The sequence below is a fragment of the Leptidea sinapis genome, chromosome Z (assembly GCF_905404315.1).
Source record: "Leptidea sinapis chromosome Z, ilLepSina1.1, whole genome shotgun sequence".
In the NCBI taxonomy this organism is placed as follows: domain Eukaryota; kingdom Metazoa; phylum Arthropoda; class Insecta; order Lepidoptera; family Pieridae; genus Leptidea; species Leptidea sinapis.
In genome coordinates, this window is record NC_066312.1 from 35,169,287 (window position 1) to 35,188,168 (window position 18,882).

Sequence of the window (18,882 nt, forward strand, 5' to 3'; positions counted from 1 at the left end):
AATATAGAAGCTACTGCGATAAGAATTAACTTATCTTAAGATGGTGCTTAAACAGTAGTTATTAAGTTTATTTTTCTTTCACTTTTAAAATTATCTGGCTCGATAAACCAGTTTGACTATGTACGAGCTGTTGCTACATTACATAGTCAAATGAAAGATGTGGTTCAGAACCTACGTATATATTTTAAATTATAAGGATGATGTTGTGAATGTTAATGAGAAAGCACCCGATTATTAACATAGCCATTATGAAGGTTCCACTTCTGTCGTGTGGATGATCTACATCTACATATGCATGTAAATATAATTATAGATTTAAATTAATCAACTGGAATGTTACAGATTGAATCTTCAACAAAATCGCCGGAAGTAAGCTCCGTTACTCTAATCTTGGCGGGCGCCATTATCGTTTCGTTGCTGATCGCCATTGCTCTCGTGGTCTACCTGGTGAAGAGTAGACGCCGCCACAGGATACGACAGGCGGCGTTGAATCGTAAACGACAAAGCACGGTGGATGTGCGTGAAACTAATGGACACGAGCAATTCGCGGCGTTAAATAAGGCGTGAATCTCTCATACGACTTCAGAGAAGCGTGCTTAAGTCCAGGGTGCGCTTGTTACGTTGTTTTTCTACTCGCTCCAATGTTCGGAATGACAACGGTCGTCTCGAGTCGTATTGTCATATTATAAGTTACAGCGTCAATGTCAAATGTTTGATAAAAGCTGCTCCCTTGGTAGTTTTCCAATTACACTAAAGCGCATCTTCTTTAGTATGTAGTACATATTATTACCTCAATGGTCTATTAAGGTACCTTTGTAATTCGTGCCATTTGTATAATTGCTCTTGTCCAAAGGTTGTTAAGAACCTATAATATTAATCTATTGCTATGACAGTAGTTCCGACCGTAGTTTGAGTCGATCGTAGTCAAAATCTGAAAATAATACATCCCTAGTTTTTAATTACCAATAAAAAAAGATAATACGTGTCGGGCGGGGAAGAGCGCTGGCGAGGAAATAGAACGAGAGATCATGTTTTTATAACGATTTATGAATCAAATTTTGAATTGTATCAGTTAATGTTTTGTTGTTTTTCTTAATTTTAAAATTACCTACCTACCCAGGTATACTATACTAAAAAAGGCCAAGTGTGTCTTTACGTTTAAATAACGTTTATACCTCAATTAAAAGTTCGTCTGAACTAGATCTGGGTGCTAGTCAACTACACTGGCCTGCAAAAGTTCAATCGGGTTGATATCAGGACTTCTTGATGGCCAAGCCATCACGCTGATACCGACCTCCTAAATATACTCTTGTACGATATGAGCCGTGTGTGGCCGGGCATTATCATGCATCAGCATCGATCCATCACCCATATTTGCTAAATACGGCCCTGCATACTCGTTGAGAATCTCTTGAGCATATCTTTGCCCAGTGAGGGTGCCATTTTCTATGGCTACTAGCTCTGTGCGACCTTCTGAAGATATGCCAGCCCATACATGTACACTGCCTCCACCGTATTGGACTCTTTCTGAGATGCAGGCTTGAAGGTATCGCTCACCAGGTCGCCTGTAAACACTTCGCCTTCCATCAGAAGTGTAAAGGGAGAATCGACTCATCTGCACACAAAATTCTTGACCATTCTTCTTCATCCCACTGCATGTGTTCACGGGCGTATCGCAGTCTCGCTACTCGATGCTGTCTCTCGAGTTTTGGGCCTCTCGCTTCTCTTCGGGGTTTCAAATTTGCTTCAGCAAGTCTTCTTCTCACTGTACTGTCACTAATGTAGTCCCTCCGGGTCTGAAGTAGCTGTTGCTGGACTTCAACTGCATTTTGGTGGCGATTTCTTAACACAGTGGAAATTATATAACGATCTTCTCGGGCACTGGTACATCTGGGTCTGCCATTACAAGGTCTCCACAGATGGTGCCCAGTCTCTTCGTACGTTCGCTTTACCTTCAGGACCGTTCGTACCGTCACACCCACCATTCTTGCAGTGCGACGCATACTGATGCCTAGTTCCAGAAAAGCCATGATCCTAGCACATTCTTCAACTTAAAGAGGCATGATAAATAAATGTTATGTGCTTTTTAGCATAAATTTTTAAAACAAGACTCATCGATCTTGAAAAAATTTAAAACAGAAAGAAAAATGTGAATGGTAAAATTGTAATTCGGAAACGTCCACTTTGAAAAAGGAATGGTTTTTTTTGAAGTTTTTTTTCAGCCAATTATTAAAAGAAAGTTACCGACTATAAAGTTTTTATGTACAAAATTAAATTCTCTTTGGAGTCCTTTTTATTTCGGAAGTATATCTTGTGAACTTAAAACGTTATCCCAATTTTAAAATTATGATACTTACTTTTGAAGGCCAGTGTAATATGAAATAAGTTTTCATTTTGAAGTGTTTAGCTGAAACTTGATCATTAAAGTATAGATGCTAATATATAATTTGATATAATAAATCTGTCGCAGCCACCTGGTGTATTGTAACTAAATTATATTTGTAAATTAGCCCAGAACACTCTCGACCATATTAAACCTAATAATTATGTCAGCTTCAAGCATTGGTAAGCTTCAAAAACTGAGACCGTAACGTGGGGCCTTTTCTCCCTGCGAAACACTTCTGGCTTAGCTTTGTACCTTCCTAAGGTATAATATAATGTTTACGTTTAATGTACTATAGCAGTTCATATTTTACGGGCGTCGATAAAAAGCTAACGGACGAAAGAGATAGTGTCTCGAGGTGAGTGAAAGAGAAGGGAGTTGTTTCGCAGAAACTTTCATTCGCCGAAAACAAAACGAAGACTGTTATTATACATGTTGTAAAAAAATCCTGTACTATAACTATAATATAATAACTTAAGGCGTATATTGGTATCAAAAAGTGAGTACATAATATAAATCGATTTTCAGGAAATAAACACATTAAAAAAGGGGGGAAATGAGTAATATAAATTATACAGACAGAGGTGACCCAATTATAAAAATTTGGTCACCTCTGTCTGCGGCCGTTATCATTTTTCCCCGCCCACACACCCATTTCATTTATGTCACCTGCGAAGACCGCGCGGGCGGAGGGTGGAAGGTTAAGAAACAACGAAAATTTAGTATTATTAAATACTTAACTCAATATTATATCCACTTGCTCAGCGTCTCTCAACCGCACGTTCTGCTCGATGTGATCGACACGACGTTTCACGACGTTGTTGTAACCGTCGTATCAGTCTTATTCGTATGAAATACTATAACGATCCGGGCTCTCATTTCCTCCTTAGCTTCACAAATTTTCGGAACACGTATTCTTTCACGTGTCTCCAAAGGTAAAAGTCGAGCGGCGTGAGGTCGAGAGACCGTGGCGGCCAAGCGACGCCACTTCGCCTGATCCCTGGAATGCTGTACTTTTCTTGGAGATATTCTGCACGGCGCCCAAAAAATGTCGTGGAGCCCTGTCATGTTGCGTGGACGCTGCCCGAACTGTAGTGTCGTATGTGCAGATGCAATAATTGTAATTTCCGCGATTGGCGGCATCGATCAAAGAACAGCGGCATACAACGGTGCTTTATTCGTTTGACATGCCGCTCAGCTAATGCTAGCTCTTCGCGATTGGACCGAGTTTAGGGCGATGACCTTTGTTTACTAGTACAATAAATAAGGTTCTCAAGATTTTGACTTTGAAACCATTTTATATGAAATGTTCTTTTTATTATAGCATTTCATCAAAGGGGTTTTGATTTTATTAATAGTGGTGCCTCCGCATTCTAGTTCATATCCGTGTCAATTATCGTATAGGGCTTTTTTTAACAAAGTGTATTTATGAAAGCGAAACAAGAAAATAGAAAGCTAAGTTGTACAGTTTTATTTATTGATAATAAATAATTTTATATAAACACTTGATTTCATTTGCCAAAAGGGTGGAATATCTTACGAAGGACCGCGGGGCCGCTCCACTTTCCTTTGACAATACCCTCCCAGTACAATATTGGAAATATATTCTTTTGTAAATAATAGCATAAGCGGCTTTCTTTACTCTGAAACAAAAACTTAATATTATGTACCTACCTACCAACAAACTACATACGCACGTAAGAAGTTTCACGTCTTTGGCATAGCAAAACAAACGTAACTCCAAAAATTCTAACCAAATGAATATAAAAAAATAAGTAAAAAATTATAAAGATGGTACAATTGAACAAGATTTAATTGAAAATAGCACATGGTACATCAGGGTAAGTCCAGATACAGGGTAAGTTCAGATAATTCATTTGTTTATGTGTGCCACACACAACCAGAGCGTCGATCGCGGGAACAAAATCATGGGACAGTTAAAATATAATGTTTCGCGCTATGTTGTCACCAAAAAGGTTGAGAAATTTGAGTTATCCTGACTAATATATCCGAACTTATTCTGAGGCACCTTACCTACTTCAGTTAAACTCAATAATTAAAAAATACTTTGAAAAAATTTAACTTTTATCACATAATATTCAAAATCGATCAATATTTTTAGATACTTGAATTATGATATTTGAATTTTTTTTTATTAATGACAAATAAAAAAAATACATTACATTAATAGATTTAATTTTTATCAATATGAACATAATATAGGATAAAGGTAACATAATGTATTATATAATCGGGAATAGGTATATTTATATACAACTTGACACTAAAGAAAAGCCCTTCCCCAAAGAGAAACACTGGTAAAAATATATGACGTTTTCAGTTCGATTAAAACGCTACTACCCAAGATAGATATTTATAAATGTATCATATTATATTTATTTTATGTTGTATGTATAAGAGTAAAAACATTATGATATTTAGTATTTAGCCTGATGTGCTGTTCTGCCTGTCTGGTCACAAGTGACTTTTAGGTTCTCGTAATTAATCAAGACCAGAAAAATACACGCAAATAAGCACAATCGAAGTTCTGCTCTAAATTTTCGGATTTTCAAGAATGTTATTATGCTCTTATTTTTAAAAAAGATAATAGATATGGAATAAAAAGGAACCTAATGGTTTCTGAGCATCGCATAGTCGAAAATATACTGATCTGAAACAACATTGAAGTACAAGGGTTACCTGATCGAAAGGGAACGTCTCGCAAATCTTCTTGTCGTACTCGAACTCTGCGATGATACCTCCCTTGTACGAGGTGAGGATGGGACACGCCCCGTACCCGGAGTACCGCGCGCTGAGCTGACGGCCGTTCAGTTTGCTGACCACGTTCCGTGATACGACGCTGCTTTGTACAGCTGGAATATGAGTTTACCAGTTACCAACATCTTAGTGACTGTAGGATCAACGGTGATACGCACATCGTGTAAATTCACACATTTATAAAGAAAACCTTCTATGAGCGCGCCACAAATGAAAAAGGAACGCTGTTTAGGGTAAAGTTCACTCGTAAAAGTCATTTGTATCCCAATCAGTTGTGGTTGAAATCGAAATCAAAAAGAATTTTCAAGGAATAAATTTAAATCAAATTCCTGGTATCCATCAGAACGCGCTTAATAATACGGCAGCTCACGGGACACGCAGCCAGAGGGAGTGTAGGCAAATGAATATGGCTGGCGTCAGTCTTCGGACACTTATGGTGCAGATACTTTTAGTGCAACAAGTTGTTGCCGTAGTAGCTAGATATATTTTGTGGTCCAAATCTGACTTGATTGGCTGAACGGTAAAACTAGCCGTCCATTGGCTAAGGTAGTGGCTTCTTAATATATCAGCCGCCGCCGCAACCAGGTCCTTAGATACGCTGCTCTTAATTGGTAACAGTAAATAGAATCAGTGTGAGGCTCCTTTGCACAGGATGCAGGCTAGATTATAGGTAACGCAACGGCGCTTTTTTCTGCCGTGAAGCAGTAATGTGTCGTTGTGTTTCATTCTGAAGGGCGCCATAGCTAGTGAAATTACTGGGAAAATGAGACTTAACATCGTATGTCTCAAGGTGACAAGCGCAATTGTAGTACCGCTTAGCATTTTTGGGTTTGTCAAGAATCTTGAGTGGAACTACATTGTAATGTTCAAAGCGTATTCCCAACAGCTGATCCCGTCACATCCCTTAATATCATTAAAAAAAGAGGTAAATATTGCATAACTGTAACTCACCCGCTGCAGCAGCAGTCTTGCTGTTGGGCGTGGATGTGCAGTCTCCGAGACCGAACACGTCGGGGTATCTGACGTGCTGCAGCGTGTGCTTGTCGACGGACAGGTAGCCGTCGCTGACCAGATCGGAGGTGGAGAGGCAGGCCGGGGGAGACATGGGCGGAGTCACGTGCAGCAACTTGTAAGGCAGGGTAGTGGTCTGCAATATGGCTCAATCTAAGAATATATATATAGTTTTCTAGCCCAAAATTAAGTTTAAAATGGTTTATTGAATATGATAATAAAACCTTATGTCTTAAACGTCGGTACTTTTAAAAGTTCGCGAATAAAATATATAAACTCATTGAGGTAGTGTCTGTATACCACTACTTTAATACGATATATTATAATAAGTATTTTCATTGATTAACGCGAGTGTAACACATTTAAATAAAACACTTTTTTAAGGATTAAAACACATGTAATTGTAACTGTGTTTTTAGATTAGATTTTGCGTAAAATTTATATTTTTATTATTATTTAATTCAAACTGAATTTTTAGAGCACGTTTTTAGAGGGACAGCAGGGAGATTCTTTAAAAAGTGCTTTTTTAAGTTAAATATACTGAATAGGTACCTATATCAAACTCCTCGTTAGCTCCCCAATATAAGGTAAGTATTGAGGTGAGGTAGGCCTTATTCGATCAAGCTGGCCCACGGGCCCAGATGGTATGTTAGTCAACTTCACAGATCGCATTTACACTTCTTCGCGATGCTTTCAGGTTCAGCATCATTCGTATATTCATTGCAGGAATATAAGGGTATTTAATACTCAGTACCTAATTGTAAAAGTATCTGATTCATGAAAGAACAAAAGCGCACTTCTTGGTTGTGGATTACGATGCCAAATATAGAATAATAATATTCAACAGTTTTTAATCGGGACAATAACTTACTGTACACGAGTTTTGCTTACATAATTACATATATCTCGATACTTATTAGGCTGTATGTAAGGTACCTCCAAAAACAAGTACCTGATCCCCACAGCCGGTAAATACAGCATGTTTCGGCGTCACTTCCACTAGCTCCAGGCTATAGTTAACAGCTATGTCTCGTTGTTGAGCTACTTTAACCAAGCTAGCTGCATACTTCGGCACACCGAACAACGCCTGTGCAGCCGTGGCGTAACTTATACTCGTACAATGCTGTATCTTCTTCTATAATATAAATGATATACATTCTTGTTAGACGTAGTTTTATACAGGTAGTAGTCTATTCTAAAACAAAAATATGAAAAACAATTTGTTACATGCTAAAGTACTACACGAGAAGATAATTCATAAAAACTCCTGTATATTACATCTATAGCTCTCTTTACTCTCTCTCTCACTCTACTTTGGGCCTAGTTTAGGGTTAACAATTAATCATTGTGTACTGTTTTCCGTGAGCTGTTATGACATTCCTGGAAATCCGACTTCTATTTCAAAGTACACAGAACTATCATTAGACATTAGAGAAGTATATATATTAGCATTGTTTGTGGCTTTACGTACTCGGGTCATTATCGAACCTAGTCCATAACGTGGGGGCCTAATTAACAAACACCAAAACAATGACCAAACTGTCTTAACGGACAATGTAAGACATATTGTACCAGCCATACAAAGCAGCGGGTACAACTAGATATAACTATAAATATGTCTTTTGCTGAAGTGTATATACATCACCCGCGTCCAGTAGTCGTGAGCGAGGTACATTATCTTCTGTGCAGCCCCCGAGCACTTCCCGGCCTGCTTAGGGAACGTGAACACAGCATGGCCACCCTGGAAGTGCTGCAGGTTGCACCAGCATTTGCTGCAGTAATCCGGGGAGTATATCGTGCTCACCGGCGATACGGGGTCGTCGAGCAGGCGCTTTAGACCTGGAATCTTTTAATTTCTTTTTTTTTTCAAGACTATGTACTTGCATAATAGTAGTAAAATCGGACTAGACTCTGAAGTCGATACGGTCGTGTGTTTTAGGTGAAAGCATGTACTTAATATCGATATTTTGAACAGTACAAAACCTTTTGAAGGCATAAAGGCATTTTCTCAAAACTGATTCATTTAGATTTATTTTTGATGTCATTTCTAATACTACTACCGCTTTGGAAACAAATGGCGCTCTGAGAGAGAAGAAGCGGCGCAAGAAACTCTCCCAGCATTTTTTTGCGCTCTTTTTAATATAATATAATATACAATAATGTACTGTCATTTTTAATGCTATAAAATAATCATAATCTAATCTCAGGCTGTCCGATCACATAGATATTCAGCTGTGGAGTAGTAGGATTTACGACAGAGCCATTAAAATTTATTTATAGATAATGCCTGAACAGTGGCTGGGACTTTATTACAAAATTATATACATTTATCCTTAAAGCTATTATGTATCTTATGAAGACTACTAGAATTAGTTACAATGAAAATGACAAGGTGACGTGATAATGAACAGTCATAATATTTATTTCTCTAATTATTCTTTGAGTGACTGTCTATAACCAAGCTGATACCTGGGTAACATTGAAAATGTTTAGAAAATGAAAAACGGCTTAATGTTAAAAGGTGCCAATACTTTCATTGTTTGTCGAAGTAATCTCCGTTCCTCTCTACACATCGTCGAAATCGATGGAACCACTGAGAAAAGCAGTGGGCCCATTCTTCCTTAGGGGTCTCTTCTATGGCATTCTCGTACGCTTTCACCGCATCTTCAGGGCTCATAAAGCGAATACCTCGAATTTTATCTTAAGTTCTTGAGAATAAATAAATGTCGCAGGGCGCCAGGTCAGGAATGTATGGCGGATAACTCAATCTCGACACCGGCCATTGTCAAATATTCAACAGTCCGTTGTGCGGAGTGCGCTGAAGCATTGTCGTGGTTAAGGAGGATCCTGCTTCGAGGGCGCTGCTGTCGATTTTTTTCGAAGGTAAACAGCGATTGATATACCAGTCTGCAGCAACTGTCCTTCCATCTTCTAGCACAACTGTCGTGTAATGACCTCTCCGACCAAAGAATGAGGCAATCATCTTTTTTCCTTGGCTTCTTCCTTTCTTTACCTTAGTTGGCCTATCCTCGAAAGGAAACACCCACTGAGCTGATTGTCTTTTGGTTTCGGGTTCGTAGCAATATACGAGTATCCAGCTTTCATCACCTGTGACGATGACAAACACAGCATTTGAGTTACCGCTGTTAGACTTATCTAACATTTAGTGACACCAGTTCATGCGAAGGTCTTTCTAGTCGTCGGTTAAAGTATGGGGAATCCATCTGGTATAAAGCTTCCTGAAGCCTAAATGTTCGTGTAATATTTTTTGAACTTGACTCATACCAATGCCGAGGTTTGCCCGTATCTGCTGATAGGTCACTCTCTTATCTTCCTCTATCATGCGTCGCACAGATATTATCTTCAGTAGTCGCTGTTAAAGGACGTCCCTCACGCGGATCATCACTGAGATTGCTACGTCCGCGCTTAAACTCGTTAAACCAATTGTAAATAGTGGCATGACATGGAATAATGAAGCATTAAGAAATTCTAATTGCAGCCTATCATATCTTATCTATCATAGCTTTGTTGTTCAGTAAGCCCACAACGAAAGTCATAATAAATCATTGACCGAAAATTTTCTCGCGTTAGGTTCATTTTCACTTATAACCAGAGTTTTAGATTTGCCACCAATTCACAAAAACAAATGAATGCAATATACTACATTAGGTTAGCAATGTTTCTATCTGGCCAGTTCTAAAAACTTTCAGTGTAACCCACGTATATAGCACGAACACAATAACGTTCTATGTATTCAACGTCATTGCACGAACAGCACAATACCGTACGTCCTGATGCTTTGATTTTTATAATCTATATATGTATACATTTATTAATATAACATCTTTTAAGTGTAATAGGTATAATATAATAATTTGGTTGTGTTGTAGACATAAAGGTAAGTCTAATACTTAATGTGGGACTTTCACACAGAATAATTTAAGTTTTAGTTCATGGAAAATATCTTTGCCGAAATTATATGAAACATTTATACATCGTAATATCCTAATGAAATGGGTACCTACTTTATGATAATCATTCTTCAAGCCCACAGCAATGACCATCAAATCGTAATGGACTCTGAGCCCACAGGCGGTATCGACGGTGTTGTTACGGGGGTCGAACTGTGTCGCTTCGTCCTTCAGCCATTTCACGTCGGGAGGCACTACATCCTTAAAGGGTTTCCTACTTTGTGTTATATCAGCAAGTCCCGCTGCTACTAACGTGAATGACGGCTGGTAGTAGTGCAACTGTTATGGGAAATCATTCGTATATAAGTATCTATTATTAATTTAAGTTCGAAATCGATTATTTTTAACTATGTAAATCTCTGTGGCACATAATAAAATACAGAAAAGTATTGGCCTGAATCTAAGATGCCAATAACGTAAACCGCAACCCTGGGGCATAAAAATATTATAATAGAATATTTATATATACTTTCCCAGGAACAATTAGGAACAAGTATCAACTGGCCTTCCGAAATATTACACAACTGTCGTGCCGATATAGCATTTTTAAAATAATCGGGTTCGTGATCTTATACATTTTTTTCGCCTAGCCCCCATCCGCTATACCGATTCAATGCAATAAGAAATTCGATCCAATAAAAGCAAATAGATAGAAATTAATACATTCCATGGAGGGTAGAGGTAAGGCGAATCATCAGTGTTTATAAAAGTGTCCGTCAAACAGCGTTAATTTAGGGTGGTGCCACAGTAGCATCAGGGTAAATCTTAAAAGAAGCGCCTAATATAAAATAATACTAATCACTCTAGCTGCACGTTTCCCTATAATTCTTTAAGGTTATATTTACTACATTACTTGTTGTCATACTGTCTTACTGTTTTACTTCATTTCGTTTACAATTGCTATATTCATAATTCTACACCAGCGACATTGTGGAAGCTTTTTGAACTGTTATTTACAACATAAGCTGGACACTTTTTCAACTTTTCTCCCTTAAGAGACGATTCTCCTTGCCAAATATTTCGTTCGTATGGAGGGTCCATATACGTTACTGTTCACGGCCCACAGATAGTTTATGACACAGCAGCTTACACAGCAGCCAGGCAGAGTGTGACTAATGGTCAAGCTTTTTTTTGTCACTGTTATGTTGTAATCATTGAAACTGTGCACAATACACTCGATCACGAATTACGCAGTTGAGACGCATTAAAAGAAATTCACTATAAAAATGGATTGGAGAAATTTATGGATCTATATCATTCGATACTAGAATACTGTTACGTAATAAGTTCAAATGCCATACTATTATTATATCTGTAGTCATACCTATGTGGATATAGCAAGTGGGGTTGCGAAATGCGATTTAACTAGTCGATTGAAAAACAGATTTGGTACCCAGTTCGGTTCCAGAAGTAAAATATCTTTAGCATTAAGTTTCTTAGAAAGTCTCCAGGCGACGCTGCATCCACCCGTGCCACCGCCCACCACCAGAACCTTGCAGCTACAATAGGAAACAATAAAAATATTATCTGAAGCAATACACGACATGCCACAAAATTTTCCCAACATTATCCTAGCCTAGCTGTTCGAAGCGGTTCATTGGGTCTACTCTACCAAACTTCATAAGATACTAGGTACTTATGTAAATATATATAGGAAAAGTGTTGGAATACATAACATCCAACGTTCAAAAATAATAGAAAAAAGTCTATGAGATAATCAACTATTATTGCAACTTAAACTTTGCTTATTTATCTACACAGAAGTGACAAAAAACGTTTAATTTTTATTTTATTATCAAATTAGATTAAACATTTTATTTTGTTTGCTTTTATAGTATCCATAGATAAACACAAACGCAAATGACGTCAATAATAATGATAAAAATTAAAAAGAGCAAAGACGTTCCGACTCTTCTTAATACGTCTTTACTATGCTCGCTTGAGGTACTTAGGTAACATGTTAGCTTTAACTAGCTGAGCTACCTGTAGGTATCATCATGATTCTGACCTCTTTATCGTTTATAATATCATTGTTCTGAGCATAGTTTTTGCGCTATCATGATGTAAGCTAATCTATTCCGAGGACATGTCTTCAAAATTTATACAAGCAGGAGAAAATTTTCTTTACTATTATTAAGTATATAAAAGAGATTTCCATTCAATAACATATTAATCACAAACATTATTAAAAAATTATAGTTAAAAATAAAAAACACGCTTTATATAAAATTCAAGTAAAAAATTGAAAATAATTGAATTAATATTTGCGAATAAAAATATTTTAGTTATATTGAAAGATCACTTAATTCAACTAGCCGGAGATCACCGAACTAGCTTTCATAATAATTAACTCAGTCACATCACGCATTAATAATTTAGTACCTGGACGACCGAGCTTTGCTCGGCTTTTTAAGAAAGTACAAAATTTTAACAAAAAACAAACTAATAGAATATCTTTATTCTCGAACCGGGGTCTTCTACTTTCCGGTTCGCCCAGCTATTATAGTCTGGTATATAGTGGCGAAATTTACCATTGTATTCTAATATTATTGTGGCAGTTTCTCATTAAAACACGGATAAAACATTTTTTTTTAAATTGAAACCTTGCTAGATCGATTTCTCGCCCCCGAAACTTCCGGTATACTAAATTTCATTAAAATCGTTGGAGCCGTTTCCGAGATTCAAATTATATATATATATATATATATATATACAAGAATTGCTCGTTTAAAGATATAAGATAATATCCGGACAACCGAGCCTTGCTCGGATTTTTAAGAATGTACAAACTTTGATTTAGAAAAAAAAACTAACAGGATATCTGGATTCGAACCGGGTCTTCTGCTTTCCGGATCACCCAATGTCCCATCTGAGCTACTATAGTCTTGTATATAGTGTCGAAATTTACCTTTGTATTCTAAAGTTATTGTAGCTGTTTCTCATTAAAACGGATAAAACTACATTTTTTTAAATTGAAACCTAGCTAGATCGATTTATCGCCCCCGAAACCCCCTTTATACGAAATTTTATGAAAATCGTTGGAGCCGATTCCGAGATTCCAATTATATATATATACAAGAATTGCTCATTTAAAGATATAAGATAAGATAATGGAAACAGATTACTTAAACAGCGCCATCTTTTCATAAATAAAAACATAACTTCATCATTACAGAATCATTTGTATACGCGTACGTTCCATCATATCATTTCATAATTGCCTTAAGAGTTTATTAAAATGCTGCTAGATGGCGTGAAATACAAAATTCACCGCCATTTTATCGCTTTTAAACAAATTAGATACTATAATTTTGTGGAACTGTCTTGAGATGTCGCGCGGTTCCTTTGTAGTTTACATTAAATTACTAGGTGGCGCTTATGAGTGATTTATTTATTTAAAAATTATAAATTGGCAAAAATCTTATTTTGCAAATTGTATAATGGGGTAATCTTATCAAATTAGTGTATTGTCATCTGTCCTCGATAAATCTACAAAGTTTGAATGAAATCTGGCCATTCAAAATCGCGTCTAAAGAAGTCAGTTACAAACTCCGCCCGTTAACTACCAGCCACCCACTAACACAGTGATCGACTGGCAACGGTTGGAGAAGGAACTCGAGACCACAACGTCCGAGCACCTGGATTCAATACCTGACGACATTGACTCGGTTGACGTAGCCCAGAGTGCTATCTCCTGTGTGACATCCCACATCCACAACAAGATGGAGGCCTGCACCAGGCAAGTGCCTACAATGCAACCGCATCGGCTAATATTGCCACCAGAAGTCAGAGAGCTGCTCACTGAGAAGCGCAGAGCCACCATAGGCGTCACCTCCGCTATCTACAGCGAGTGGGAAAGGAACGGATTGCGGAACTCCTCGGCGAATCGTTGGGACCGCTTGCTCAACGACGCACGTGGTGTTCTGGAAGCTGACTCGCGCGTTCAAACAGGAACCGCCTACAGTAACGCCTCCTTTGGACAGACCGGGGCCTGCTGCCGGCCCTCGATGACGAGGACAAAGCGGAGTGCCTTGCCGACAGTCTCGAGAGTCAGTGCACCCCGAACGCAGCTACCGACTCAGCCCATGTTAATGAAGTAAACTGTGAAGTTGAACGTCGCATCTCTCTTAGCCCATCAGGCGAGCCAATACAACCCACCTCTAGTATAGAGGTGAAAGGAATTATTAGGGAGCTTCACTCCAAAAAGGCCCCGGGGCCCGACTCTATAAATAACAGGGTTCTTAAAATCCTGCCTCCCACACTCATTAATTTATTAGTAACCGTTTTTAATATACTGCTATTACATTGCGCGTTCCCCGAACAATGGAAGGAATCCATTGTTATCGGTATTCCCAAGCCTGGTAAACGTAAAGCTTGTCCCAGTAGTTATAGACCCGTTAGTTTAATTAACTCTTTAGGTAAATTATACGAACGTCTGATTCTCGCGCGCCTCAAATATTATATCGCGGAGCAGAACATGATACCCGACCATCAGTTTGGTTTCAGAACTGCTCACTCGTGTCCCCAACAAGCCCACCGACTCACTGAGTATATTCTCAAACGAATCCAATACCGTACAGTTACAGCGGCCGTATTTCTCGATGTCGCGAAAGCTTTCGACAAGGTATGGCATAACGGCTTAATCTTTAAGCTGTATGAACTGGGTATGCCAGACAGGCTCGAGCGCATCATACGAGCCTACCTTACTGATCGAAGCTACCGTTATCGAGTAGAAGGCACGTTATCCACGCCCCGACCCATCAGGTCGGGAGTGCCTCAGGGCTCCTTTCTGTCCCCGACCCTCTTCTCACTCTTCACGATTGACCTCCCGAAGCCTCAGAAAGTGCAAAGTGCACAATATGCGGACGACACGGCTCTTTATTATGGCGCCACTCGGGGGTGCCTCGTGACTCATATAAGAGTGCTTCAAGCCGCCGTTAATGAACTAGGAGACTGGTTCAGAAAATGGCGGATTGAAGTCAATCCCTCAAAGAGTGCAGCGGTACTCTTTGGTAATACTAATAAAATAAAATCTTTGGCCCCTATACCTACTGTTAAATTATATCGGACCCCTATTCCGTGGGCCCAACATTATAAATATTGAGGTGTTACGTTCAACAGTAACATGAACTTCGCAAAACATAATCAGCACGGTTTGCAATAGAGCCCAGTTTGTCCTTAGCCGCCTGTATCCACTAGTGTGCAAGCGAAGCAAACTACCGCTCAGACACAAGGTGACATTGTACAAGACCATCGTACGTCCCTTTATGTCGTACGCAAGCCTCGTGTTTGCCCACGTGTTTCTATTCTGAACTTCCGCTCGGCGGCGTTTGCACGTGTTTCTTTCGTTGCAAGTGGTTTCGGCCTCCAAGGCCCCCGCCCGGCTTCGCTGTAAAAGTCTTCAGGGCTATCAGCACAGAGGAGGTTTTTAGTCGGTAGGGGGTGTTTACACCCGAGCCCGACATATGGGCCCCGTTTGGGGGTCTTCAATAGGTGAATGTATTTTACTCCTCTCGAAAAAAAAAAGTTACAAACTCATAAGTGAGTATAAAGCGTGTAAAAATAATGGCATTTGTAGAGACTAGAGAATGCCAAAAGAAGTGAACTATTAGATTCTGAATTCTAAATTTTAGAACTTCTAGTACCTACTTATTAAAATTTTAAACTTCAGATGCTAAAATGCAATTAAATTGTTAATTTCAATTTATTTTAATACTTATTTTAATAAAACACATTGAACTTTTCACTTATCATTAAATATTATAAAAAATACTTCTACTGCGACTCTCTATCTTTTAGCGATAAATTCAAAATACTTCACCGATTTTCATGCTGTTTTCACCAATGCATAGCATGGTTCTCGAGAACGGTTTTAGTATATTATTTGTTAAGTTTTTGTACACATTAACGATATTTGTAGGTGTCGCAAAACGCTTCCTAAACCCTTCGAGATATAACAAAATAATGTTTGGTGGAACTGTGTATCTTATTTAGGTCTACAGAAAAGTCCGCGATGGCATATGTCTTCTATCTCTTAAGAGTAACAGACTCTATCAATTGTTTCATTTTAACTAATTAAATAATGATAACATATTCTCCGATGGCTTTAAACTAGATTTTTCCTAAACACTCACATTATTTTTTTTCTATTGGCAGAATAGCTTCCGTCGGGTCAGCTAGTAAAATATAATAATAAGCCATTTATTCCATAACCCTTATTTTATAATCAAATGTTAGTAATTTAAAGTTCTTAAAATCTAGTGTATATTTATTTAAAGTGACCAAATTAATTGTTTTTTCTTATATAATTTTGGATATGGACCCCATTTTAGGTCTCCCCCAAATTTTTCCACGATTTCCTATCCTGTCCCTGATTGATCCAGTTTCTCCCCACTGGCACGATGTCATCTACTTTGGTCTACCAGTGCTTCTTTTACCTGGTGGTCCTTTCCATTTGTCGATGAACCTTGCAATGTGGCCAGCCCATAGCAATTCCAATGTTATCGCGTGTCTTAGTGCATCGGTAATCTTGTTTTCTTTCTTATGTCTTCGCTGCGTACTTTATGTAGTTTCCTGATCAACATTATGCTTGTCTCCATTGCTTTTTGTGACTATCTAGGTACTAAAATATACACAGCACTAATGTTGCACAATACCTACGTCATCTGTATAGCTACAGATATACCTACTGCTATAAGAATTCACCCAACCAAAAAGTGTCTACGTAACTAAGTATATATGTTTATATTATTTTTTATTATTTATTTTTCGCGTACGCCAGTCACGAGGAAAATTCTTTTGGTTTCGCGTCACCAATTTCCCCTAACCAAGTTTTCACTTCATAATATATTAATATTTACTTACCTTATATCTTTTATGGCACGCTGGTAGTAATACGAACGAACTAAAGCGTTACATGTGTCGAAGTAATTTAAAAATAAACCAGAATTTTGCATTTTATTGTTTACATTTTGTGTTATTTGACTAGCAGAGCCAACTGGTTTACAACTATTTTTCTAGTGCCTATCCGTATTTTATATAAGTAGAAGTAAAATGAGATTAACACTATGAAATTTATGGTTAATATAATATATACTTTTTTTATTTATCAAAAATAGACATTCAATGAAAATACACTCAGCTACTACAGCTAATAGAAGGATGCTAATAAATCACAATGATTTAAAATTAGGCAGGTCACATGCCTACGCTACCTAGATACTTACAAATCCAAATTTGCTTTGTAATAAAAATACAAATCCATATATTATTATATGGCAATACATAGTACTGGTTCTGAATGCTGAAATGTCTCATAATTTTGAATTAAATGTTTGGAGCTAAAAGCAACATCTATGCAATAATCACAAGCCTAGTTATCGTCCATTCGCATTTAATGAACGGATCGGATTCGGTCTGCCGCTTGAATGTATAGCCAGCTATCTTGGTGAAAGACAATAATGTGTAAAGATATCCCAAACAAATAAAGAACAATGTAGTGCTTTTCGTTCTGTTTCCAAACAACAAAAACCGTTCGGTCACATCCAAGACCTACCTAACTGTATAATCCAGCAATGCATCTTATATGCTGATGACACAACAATAATTATAAAATGTAAAGATAAATCTACCCTTGAAAATGAGATAAATCACGTATAAGCACAAATAATTGAATTAGGTTAGGCTAATAACTTAACAGTTAACATGGATAAAACCAAATATATTCAATTCCTTACTTACAATAATAGCATTTCTATTAAATTTCAAACAAGTTATAAACTGCAAAACATTCAAGGAGTAGAGTATATATCGTTGCTAGGGCTATATTTAACTTAAATTTATAGGTAAGAAGTAAAAAGAATTAACTTTTTTTGCTTAAAACCTATCAATAGTTAGCACATACAAATAATAGTACTTTATTAATATTGAAGGTATTAGGTTTGCAGAAGAGGTGTATTAAATTAAATCTTTATTAAGTTATTTTATACTTTTTTAGTCAGATTTTTATATGTTAAAATCAATAAAGAGATTTTTAACAACGATCAAATTCGAAGACTAAGCTACTTAACGTTAGAGAACGCTGTAACCAAATTCCTATAATCAGCGAAGTATTAACATTTGAAATAGATTTTATTACTGTTACTACTTTCTCGAGCAGTAAACAATTAATTTGGCTATTAAGGCTTAGGCCGTTTGTCAATCGCCACCGGGATATCTCTGACAATTATTTCTGGGGAAGATCAAGATGTGGTGCGTAGATGGACACGTTTAAACGTGTGTTGTAAGCCGATACTTCGGCCCGTCACATTTCCAAGCGATATATCGGTGCAAGAGATGACTTCGGTCGAGTGACGAGCGTGCGGTGTACACACGACCGTAGTAAATGTATGTATCGCTAAATCGGCGCCATCATCTCGTTCTCGGTGACTTCCCGATGACGGTGGCGGTGGACAAACGGCCTTAGTGCTTGTTCACTTGCGGGCGCGGTGATGCGTGCAGGCGTGGCAAGCCCGTGTTCTCATTGGCCTACAGAGTACTTTACTTATATGTACTGACACACTGTCCTGTGCATTATCCGCCAGGCGTTAGCGCGAGTGTGACGTGTTGTCAAAGGTTTGAAAGATGGAAGCACTAATCATTTCTTTTGTATTGGACGACTATTATACTGGGTCCCAATAACAGACTACACATTTTATATTATTAATAAATTTCCTACGAGATAACTAAATAGGTTGTTCT

General features: G+C 37.8%; 2 protein-coding genes across 3 annotated transcripts in view; one reads left to right on the forward strand and one right to left on the reverse strand.

Annotated features, from left to right (window-relative positions):
- Positions 1-3,885, forward strand: part of LOC126979145 (carboxypeptidase N subunit 2-like) — a 14,922-nt gene extending 11,037 nt beyond the window's left edge. The window contains exon 7 of the mRNA XM_050828378.1: positions 343-3,885. Coding sequence (XP_050684335.1) covers positions 343-567 — 225 coding nt within the window. The 3' untranslated portion in view covers positions 568-3,885. The remainder of the gene's footprint in view (positions 1-342) is intronic.
- LOC126979152 (sulfide:quinone oxidoreductase, mitochondrial-like) lies at positions 3,832-17,173 on the reverse strand. 2 transcript variants are annotated; one of them, XM_050828391.1, is made up of 8 exons: positions 17,008-17,173; positions 11,537-11,642; positions 10,198-10,422; positions 7,818-8,018; positions 7,125-7,307; positions 6,113-6,308; positions 5,084-5,256; positions 3,832-4,026 (listed from the first exon to the last, which is right to left on the reverse strand). In XM_050828391.1, exons 1-8 carry the CDS (start codon positions 17,097-17,099, stop codon positions 3,895-3,897), a joined length of 1,308 nt encoding a protein of 435 aa, XP_050684348.1. In that variant the 5' UTR covers positions 17,100-17,173; the 3' UTR covers positions 3,832-3,894. The 2 variants fall into 2 exon arrangements, with proteins under 2 accessions (XP_050684348.1, XP_050684349.1); XM_050828392.1 differs by lacking the exon at positions 17,008-17,173 and having other exon boundaries at positions 11,468-11,607.
- Between the last annotated feature and the right edge of the window lie 1,709 nt (positions 17,174-18,882).